The 10461-nt window shown below is 46.8% G+C and overlaps 1 protein-coding gene and 1 pseudogene across 1 annotated transcript in view; both read left to right on the top strand.

Annotated features, from left to right (window-relative positions):
* The first annotated feature begins 327 nt into the window (after positions 1-327).
* On the top strand, positions 328-902 carry LOC102538194 (large ribosomal subunit protein uL6 pseudogene; annotated as a pseudogene).
* A 7183-nt stretch (positions 903-8085) lies between these two features.
* Positions 8086-10461, top strand: part of LRP2 (LDL receptor related protein 2) — a 180528-nt gene continuing 178152 nt past the window's right edge. The window contains exon 1 of the mRNA XM_072961113.1: positions 8086-8297. Within this exon, the coding sequence (XP_072817214.1) occupies positions 8219-8297 (79 nt within the window). The 5' untranslated portion in view covers positions 8086-8218. The remainder of the gene's footprint in view (positions 8298-10461) is intronic.

Raw genomic sequence — 10461 nt, 5'->3', positions numbered from 1 at the left:
AACCTGACTAACATGACCTCGGCCAGGTGATCAAGATGAACATCAACATGGTAAGTCATGCTGACAGCATGTACTCTTGACGTGATGTCAGGATTATGGCCCTCTACCTCTGTCATCTTGCCTCAAAATAACCCATCTAATCATGAAAAAAAATTAGACATTAGATCTTAACAGAGGCCCATTGTACAAAATACCTGACCTGTATTCTTCAGAACTCTCCAAGTGACCAAAACCAAAAACAATGTATGCAAAACTGTCACGCAACAGAAGCTTACAGAGACACAATAACTAAATATAATGTAGCTCTTTGTCACATCTACTGTGAGAATGAAGACCATTCTCAGCAGTTAGACTGTCGACATTCCAGAAAATGTTGACATCACTTTGAAGGGATGCACAGTTATTGTGAAGGGCCCCAGAGGCACTGTGCGGAGGGACTTCAATCACATCAATGTAGAATTTAGCCTCCTTGGAAAGGAAAAGAGGCTTGGAGTTACCAAATGGTGGGAAATAGAAAAGAACTAGCTACTGTTGGCACTATCTGTAGTCATTTATAGAACTTGATCAAAGGTGTTACACTGGGCTTCTGTTACAAGATGAGGTCTGGGTATGCTCACTTCCCCATCAAAGTTGTTATTCAGGGGAATGGTTCTCTTGTTGGAATCCGAAATTTCTTGGGTGAAAAATACATCTGCAGGGTTCAGATGAGGCCAGGCTTTGCTTGTTCAGTATCTCAAGCCCAGAGAGATGAGTTAATTCTTGGAAGAAATGACATTGAACTGGTATCAAACTCAACTTCTTTGATTCAGCAAGCCCTGACAGTTAAAAACAAGGATATCAGAAAATTTTTGGATGGTATCTGTGTTTCTGAAAAAGGAACAGGTCAGCAGGCTGATGAATAAGACCTAACTAAGTTGTCTGGCTACAGAAACAGCAAGATGCCAGATGACCCTTCAGATTCATTTGTGATAGTTTAAGGATGCAACAAAGGCTTTATTAATTTGGAAAAAAATATATAATGTAACATCCTGGATGGGATCCTAGAACAGAAGAAGGGCATTAGGTAAAAACTTAGGAAATTGGAATAAAATATGGATTTTAGTTCATAATAATGTGTCAATAATGGCTCATTGATTGTTACAAGCGTACCACACTAATGTTAGTTGTTAATAATATTCTAACATCATTGTGGGATCTATGGGAACCCTCTGTACTATCTTTGCAGTTTTTATGTAAATCTATTCTACACTTAAAAAGTTTATGTAAGAAAGAAGACTTTGATGAGTACAAAGTTTATTGGAGGAGATATGAATGTAATCAAAGACTTTATACCATGAAGTGAGAATCCTAATGAAGGTGTTTGGTGGGATGGGATTGCAGAAAAGAAAGAGACTCTCTGGAAGAGGTGGAGGAGATCTTACCACAGAAAGGAAAATATTTGAGCTGAGGCTGAGGGAAAAATAGCAGTTGGTCAACCAGAGAGAAGAGGGAAAAGAGGTACTTTACTTGCTTAGTTTGCATTTACTCAAACATTGCTGAAGCGTAAGAACGGAGATGTATCTTATAGGATTTGAAAAAATGTTTCTTGGCTTCTTCCCATCTTAATGTGTTTCTCTTGACTGAATGCTGATCTACAGGTCTATAGTCCTTTCCCTACTTCATTATCCAGTTACTCGGAAGATGAAATTAGCAGAAATGGTTTTAAAATGGATTTTATGATTCTGTCCTTGATCTAAAGGTGTGAAATCCATCTTAAAGATATTGTTGTCACAAATCTTTTGACTGTAGTTTCAAGGTTTCTCATCCGTGAGTTACTGAAATTTGAGGGCAGATAATTCTTTGTTGTGGGATGGGGTAATGGGGTCAGTGGGGGTGGTGGTGAGTGGTTTGTCCTATTTGTTGCAGGGTGTTTAACAGCATTCCTGATATCTACCCATTAAATGACAGTCAAACCCCCTAGTCACAACAACCAAAAAGGTCTCCAAATATTGCCAAATATCTCCATGGAACATTAAAGAAATAAAACTCCAGTTGCAATGTTAATTGTAGGCCCTAAAGGCAAGGATTGCTAGGGAGAAGTTAAACCTCTGAAATACCTTTAGAATGCTTCCCATAGCATGCAAGATCTTAAGATCTCTTCAGAATAAGCTGCACCTTGTAAAGTCTGATTTCTAAATGCCAGAATTCAAATGCAGAGTTAATACTACTTTATTTCATTTGCTCATTCATTCATTCCACAAACATTTATTGAAGACTTGCCATGTATTAGGTCCTATGCCAAGTTCTGAGGATTCAGTGATGAAAAAGTCAGACCCAACTCCTTTGATAGGGAGCCTGGCTGAACTCTGTTGTAGGTCCCCAAGCAAAGTCGGACATTGAAGACTGGAGTTCTGTCTAGTGGAGATACTGAGATAATTGTCCTAATAGGTTGTTTCACCTAAAGGATCATATATGACTCCTGACTTTACATAGGCCCTTTCTTCATTCACATACTACTCCTTATCACGTATCTTGACTTCCAGCCTTTTCACAATCCCTGAGATAAGAGATGGACTGTGGGACTGATGGAATTGTATTGGTCTTCTAGCTCTCAGGAGTCATTATCCAGGCAGATGTTTTCACTGACCTTTGCCTGCAGAAATCACTCTTAAGAGAGAAGATTGTAAAGCAGGAAGTCAACCACGTTGACTCCACTACTGTGTTCCTAGCCCTCCTCCCTATGCACTGTGAAGTACCCCTGCATGGCTTCTTGACTGGTGCTTGTGGTGCTGGCACGAGCAGAGCTCACGTGCTCACTGTAGGCCCACCTGACTCCCAGGGCTTCCTGCCATCATGTCTTTAAGCCCTATGTTTTTTTAGGAAAGTCCTAATTTTATTGAACATTTTTTCAATCAGTGAGACTCGTTAGTCTCTGCTGTTTCTTTAAATATCTGCCAAGATGTTTCATATGACTATATTTGCAAACCAGGAGGATTTCTTTGTCATATTATACTTGGTGTCTCTGTTTTTGATTTGGAAAACATGGCCACTGCCCTGGTTCTCCTTTCAGGTCTTGCTGTGGCTTTTCTAGGGCTGGCTAACCACGAGGAACAGGCAGCTGACTTACGGTTCAGAACCTGGTCCTGAGCTGGCAAGTCAAAAGTTGGAAACAAACAAACAAACAAAACACAAAACCACCCAACAATGTTCTTCCCTTGTGGATGGCAGTTGTTATTATATCAGAAGCCTACTGGGGCTTCCTGGTAGATAAGTTACCTTGTGATGCCTTTTTGGCACTTTTACGATGGTTTCAGTCTGACTCTGTTTTACAAGGGGCAGAGATTCATTCAAGCTCACGCAAGAAAAAGAAGAATTATTGTGAGGATAATCTAGGTTAGGAACTAGACCTGGAACGCAGTCAGGAATTTAGACAGCCCCATGAACCTCTGGCTATATCTCCTCTAGGCTCCTTAATCTCACCCTCAAGGCTGAGAAAGCAGACACTGTGTTTGAGGAACCAGGGGGAGGCCAGTGTGGCTGGATTGTTATATGAGGTTCATGAGACGGCCAGGGGCCAGATCATTCAAGAGTTCATAGGCATGGTAAATTTTTTGAATTTTATTCCAGGGATAATGGGGAAACTATTGAAGTGTTATGACCAAGTGACTGATATGGTCTGGATGACAGCAAAAAATTACTCTGGCTTTGGAGATTTTAGGAGGCCAAGGGAACACCACAACTGTGACAAGAGCTGGGCTGGGGGAAATTAAAAGAGCTAGGAGAACATATAGAAGGGGCTCCTAAGTCAGTAGGGGTGGTTAGGGAAGGCCTTCTGGAAGAAAAGATATTTTAGATGAGACTGGAAAGTTGAATAGGAATTAATCAGATGAAGGGAGGGACTGGTAGGGAAAGAATGTTCTAGATGGAGGAAATAATAGCAAACATTGGGAGACAAGCGAGGAACTGTCCTTATGGGACTTATGATTTAATGCAATGGTTCTCAAACTTTAAAAAAAAATCATTTTATTTCAATAATTTTAAGCTCACAGAAAAGTTGCAGTAATAGTGCCAGAAACTCCCATATGCCCTTTGCTCATTTGCTCTCTTTCTCTCTTCCCAATTTTTACACACACACACACATACACTTTTTTTTCTGAATGATTTGAGAATAAATTGCAAGATCATATTCCTGAACCTTTAAATACTTCAGGATATATTTCCTAAAAACAAGAACATTCTCTTTCATAACCAGTATCAGATATTACAGGATATTATTATTCAATCTACAGTCCATATTGAAGTGCCTCTGATTTTCTCAGTAATATCCCTTAGAGCTATTTCTTCTCCTAGTCCAAATCCAACCCAAGGTTGGGCATGGGATGTAGCTGTCCTACGTCTCAAATGTCCCTCCCCCTTTTTTTGTCTTTCATGACCTTGCCAATCTGAAGCATACAGGTTAGTTATTTAATAGAATGTCTCTCAGTTTGGATTCTTCTGATGCTTTCTTATGATTATGTTATGCATTTGTATAGGTAATACCTTGTGGTATCTGCTCTATTTACCCTATGTCTAGCTTCTATAACCTTGATGCATCTACCCTGCATATGCTGGACACACCTTGTCCTGATAATATACCTGAGTCACCTTGCCTTGACCTCCTGCCTCCTTCATTGCTTCCCTCCTCCAGAGCTGGGGGAGGAGGAGAGGAGGAGGTGGAGTTATGTTCAAATACTAACTGTCCAACTGTGAAGAGTTACCCTACAAGAGTTTTCTTAAATAACACAAGTCTTTTCCATATGAAAGTTATGTTTGTTTCTATTCTGCTCTATTTTATTTGAAAATAATTCTCATCTAACCTACTAAATTGATTTCCTAGCCCTCTAATAGTTACCTTTGTTTGAAAGCACTGGTCTGATGGAAATATCACTTTGGTCATCCGTTTGCAGAATGGAAAATAGATGTGAGAGGGCAGACTGACAGCAAGAAGCCCATTATAAGGCTTTTGCCATAATTCAGGTGAGAGAGGTTGGTGGCTGTTGGCAGTGAGATTGAGAGAAATGGGTTTGAGAGAGGAATGGATTGAGGAATTTGCATATGGGGTGGGGAAGAGGGAGGAGTCAAGAATGACAATTTCAGCCTTGGCATGTCTGGTGAATGCTGGTCCCCTTTACTGAGATAAGAAGCACTGAAGGTTTATGGTTCAGGCTCCATCATGTTGTGTTTGAACTCTCAGTGATATTGGATTGAAACTGTTCAGTGGGCAGTTGGCTCTGGGGCACTCAGGAGGCAAATCTGAATTAGATTATTAGCAAACTGAAGTTGGATTGTACTCAGGGAGATTTTACAACTTCATGCCCACTGCAGGAAGCAGAAGTTGGTTCAGGATAGGAACAAATGCTCTGAAAATATTCCAGTAATTAGGTATTGAGATGCATAATAATAATATAGACAAGTCAAAAATATATTAAGGCAATTAACATAAATTTACTAGAATAAATGTCACTTCCCAGCACTTTCCTGTCTCTTGGTTAACTGCTCTGTAAAATCCTTTATGCATATATGTAGAGAGAAAGATGGAACAAAAAGAAATTTCACTTCTGCATTATATAGAAACAAGGCTGGCATAAATCACAACTGAGTTACCCTGCGCTTTCCCAGATGCGGGTCCTTAGTTTTAATCCTCCAAATACAGCAACAGGCATTCTCAGGTATAGATACAGAGATAAAAACATGCGCATGGTGCCGGCTGTAAAAGATGTCTGTTTTGAAGTGGAACGACTTTGGGGTTGCCTTGAGAAAATGAGGTTTTCTAGTGAAAAGCTGTGGATGTGAGAGTTTACACACACAATATTGGGAATGACGGACCGTGCTTCGTTATTGATTCCTCATCCCCCATCCCCACCTCTTTATCTGCTCCCCTCCCTCCGGTTCTCCCTCCACTCTTTCTCCCTCCACTCTTTCTCCCTTCGGCGTTATTCTGGGATTAACGGCGGGGTCGGCTCCAAACACAAACGCAGCTGGCTCGTACGGTCAGCCTGAGCCCTGCTGTGCAACCACGTCAGGAATTCCAGTAAGTTGGCAACACTGGAGCACAAAAGACAACAACAATGAGGAAAACCCTTCAGTGCAGAAAGGAATGTTTGGAGCCCCGGCTGCTAGCGTGAAAGGACACAAACACCCCCCTCCTCCCGCCCCACTCACGCCTGCGCGCACCCTCCCGCCCCTCCACGAGCCCACGCGCGCCCTGGGCCGGACGCAGCCACTCCCGCGCCCGCGGCGCCCCCGCCCGCCCGCCCGCGGGCCTAGGCGCGCGCCTCCCCAGCGCCCGCTGCCGCTCTGTAACTCAGCGGTGCGGGGACGCTCATTGACTATGCAGCGCGGCCCAGGCGCGTCGGAGCTGCTTGACCCCGGCGCGGTCTCGTACCATCGCCCCGGCCGCCCGGAACCGGCATAAATCACCCGCAGAGACTAAAGTGCAGCTTCTCGCCCCCTCGCCGCTTCCCTCCTCCTACCAGCCTCGTCCCCCTTACTTCCAGCCCCCCTGCCCCTCCGGTCCCCAATCCTGCCTCCTCCTCGGCGCCACCCAGCGCCAGACGCCGTGCAAGGACGCAAATAGCGTCCCAGTGGCTTGGGTCTGGAGCAGAGAAAAGTCTGAATTTCAGTTCTCGAAAAGAAAGTCACGAAATCTCTCCCGCCCTTTCTCACACCCTACTTTTTAAGTCTAAGTTTTCTCTTTCTGTATCTATTTCTCGTCTTGTCTTTCAAAAATTATACCCATCTCCCGCTCCCACCTCCCCACAAAGCTTCACCAACCACTAAAGCCCACGGCAGGTACTCAGTCCGGACTGTTGGGGGTCAGCAGAGTCCCACAGATCCGTGTTCCGCGGAGGAGAGGTGGCAGTAACTGGCCCGGGGACAACGTGGGTGCTGGGATGCCGCCTTCACGGCCACGGCCCCTGTGGCAGAGAAAAAGGGCTCCTCACTCTTTTGACCAGGGCCTCACTCCTGGGGCAGGAAATTCTGGGGTGACCCTGGCCCGCAAACGGCCCCTCCTCACCCAGGTCTCCCAGTGGCCGGGGAAGAGGTTTCACCATCTCTCCTTTTATTCGGTGGGCTCTATAGTCACGTACCGGCTGAGGACGATGCTCTGTAAGGTTCGCTCACAGTGCCTTTGGGGGCCGCTCCCCAACCCCAGCCCCCGCCAACCTGGCTAACGCTGCCCCTAACAAAAGGAGCTGCGGGGTTCTCTGAACCCCTTACGTTTCTCCATCATATAAAGGGGCACTGGCACGATCGAGATGTTCATTCTTTTCAGATTTACTTCAAAATGAACGGATTTGTAAGAGGCGCGATCTGTGACACCTGTAGACGCTGTGCTTAAGAAAAGTTGAACAAGGATCCAACGCCACCCCTCCCCCAACACTGATCCAATTTCCTCCTTGTAAAAATACAGAGCCCCCATCTTAGCGCCTAACTCTATGGGGGAAACCAGGGTGTCCGAAGGCGCCTGGGGATTGCAGACTAGAGAATCGTCACAAATGTCTCCAGCAGTCTCCTTACTTCCTCTCTTCCCTTCTCTTCCTTCATATATATATATATGAATATATATATATATTTAAATAGTATATATGTATTTTCCTTTTCTAAAACTGTGTAGGTGGCAAATTTCTGCGTGAACTGCCTAGCAGACTTATGTGCGGAGCCAAATCCTACCCTCGTGTAAGTGTGTCAATGTGAGTGTGTGACTGAGGAGCGTGTGGGCGCGTATGAATGAGCGTGTGTACCTGTGAAATGTGCGTGCACACGTGTGACTGTGTGCGCGCGCGTGAGTGAGCGGATGAGACTGTGAGAAATGTATGTGCCTCTGTGTGTGTAAGGCTGTGTCTGTAGGAATGCATGCGTGAGTGTGCACGCGCGTGTTCGGGTCCCCGCTCCTCTCGGCACTGCGAAGTGCAGGGGGCGGGCCGGGCGGCAGGGGCCCTGCCCCGCGGGATTCCCGCATGCTAGTTCCGGGGCGGGCGGGTCTAAAGGGCTTTATGCACTGTCTGGAGGGTGGGGACTGGCGCGGGTAGAAAACGGGATGTCTCGGGCGCGGGGCCCGGCTTTCTGCCACTGGGAGCCCGCCGAGGTGCGGGCCTGAAGGAGCGCTCTCGAGCAGAGGCGCTGCTGTGCTGAGTGCGACGCGCGCCCACCTCCCGGGGAAGGAACGGCGAGGCCCAGGACCCGGACCGTCGCGGAGATGGAGCGCTGGGCGGCGGCGGCGGCGTGCACGCTTCTGCTGGCTTTCGCCGCCTGCCTGGCGCCAGCCAGTGGACGAGGTAAGCGCCCACTGGCCCGAGCTCCGAGCCGAGCTCCGGGCTTCCCTTGCTGTGGCAGGGTCGGGTCCGCAGGCGGGCAGAGGGGACCGTGGCCGCTGAGGCAAGAAGCGGGCGACAGCGCCGCAGCGGCTCCCCGTGGAGCTCTCAGGTTGCCCGCGAAGGGCGCGCGGGAGCGCCCCTCCTTAGCCCTCCCGGGAATTGAGCGGCCGCAGATTTGGGAAAGCACCCTCTCCGGTTTCAGTGACAGCGCACCCTACGGGGACCCCGCCTTTGTTCCCAAAGGGGTTTGTCCCAACCCTCTGGAAGGCACTTTGCGGTTCTCCCCGCACTGTTGCCCCAACTGGTTTATTGCGTCCGGGACTGAGCGGTCCTCTGTGCTGCTCCGTGCGCAGTTTTCCACCTGCAGCGTCCCGCCCGGGAGTCCCTTCGCGCTCCCAGGCTCCGGGCTCGAACACTCCGCCTCTCCTCACGAGCGAAACTCGGTCTCGCCGTGACCCCCAAGAGACCGCATCTAGATAAAGATCATTTACGAGCCAAGATAAGGCCGGGAGGTGGGATTGGCCGAGAGAGCGGCTGATATGCTGGAGCATTTTCTTGAAGGGTTTCCCTTTTCAGCCGGGAGGTGGGGGGTTTTGTGTTGATGAATGGAGCCCGTCTGCCCCGCCAGAGTTTTGAGGGCTCGAATAGAGAAAGTTTCTGCAATGAAGAGCGGCAAACTTCTCTCAAGTTGTCGAGGGAGTTCCTTTCTCTCTCCTTCCTTCCTTCCCTCCTTCCTTCCTTCCTTCCTCCCTTCCTCTCTTCTTTTCTTTCTTTCTTTCACAGAAACAGAGGCAAGGGAAAGAGACTGAGTAGTGGAGAGAATAAAATAGTGAGAGGAGAAGAGAACCAAATAGTAAAAAGGAGAGAAGGAGGGGAGAGAACGAGAGCGGAGAGAGGTTGAATACAGAGAGAGAAAGCAGCACGGGGCGGTGGGAGGGGCGGGGGAGGGAGAGGCTAGGGATGAATGGAAAGGGCGAGGAGGAGGCAGGGGAACCAGGGAGCTCTCTCTCTCTGGCTATGCGTTGCTAGGTAGCAGCCAAGAACTGCGTGTGACCAACCACCAGACAGACAGAGCGGACGCTGCTGCCTCCACGGGGACTAATCTGTCTGTGGGGATGAGAGACTCCCTCCCCCCGCGCCTCACAATTCCCCTCTGCTCCTTCCTTCTCGGACAACTTAATTGCCCTACAATGAAAATGAAACCCCTATTGTTGTAGGATTAGCCAAAGCAATAAATTGATTTCCCTGGATCACATATTGGGGATTGACAGGTGGAAACTGCAGAAGCCCCCATTTATGGCCCATAGAGGGGAGGGCTTGTGGATGGGCCGTGACATGTATTCAAATGGTTAATCTGCTTTCTTTCCTCAATTCTTAGCATAAGCTCCTTAGAGGGAATCAACTAAGTAATTATACAGCAACTCCTAGCAGTACCCATTGCAGACTTCCTGGGAAGAAGTTGGGAAATGCCAACAAACCTCACTGGTCTTGTAAAAATCTTTGGAAAAGGAGGGGAGGCAGGGGGAGATCGTTAATAATTCCAACTTTGAACACCTTTTCTCATTGTTGGCAACACAGAAGGAGGATTTATTATTATTGTGGAAGGTTTTCCTGCAGCGCTTAGGGTTATATATATCTCAAGTCCTAAATATAGCCATAGGATTTACTATAGGTTGCTGTCAGTGCCTGGCAAAAGGATATTTTGTCTCTATTCCACTGGACATCTGGGTTGTCCCCATAAAATCAAAGCAGATGTTTTCTCCCTGGATTGACAGTTTAGTCACCAAATGACCTATACTTTTCTAGATCCATCCATCTTTCATTCTATAATAATAATGTGTATAGTAATAGCATATTACTTACATGTGTGGCAGGCCCTGTTTTAAGTGTTTTACACCTATTGACATTTAATCTTTATAATATACCTATGAAGTAGGTACTATTTCTACTCCTACTTTGCAATTGGGAAATGGAGGCATAAAGTAATTAACTTGCCCAAGGTCATACTGCTAGAAAATTGCAGAGCCGTGAGGCAAATCCAAGAGATTCTGACTCCAGAGGCTTTATTTTAACTGCATAATCTGTGTCTCTATCTGTTTCTGTCTCTTTTCTTTTGTACTAAAAA

Source organism: Vicugna pacos, chromosome 5, assembly GCF_048564905.1.
Source record: "Vicugna pacos chromosome 5, VicPac4, whole genome shotgun sequence".
Lineage (NCBI taxonomy): Eukaryota > Metazoa > Chordata > Mammalia > Artiodactyla > Camelidae > Vicugna > Vicugna pacos.
Note: the sequence above shows the minus strand (reverse complement) of the source record. Positions and strands in the feature narration are given on the sequence as shown.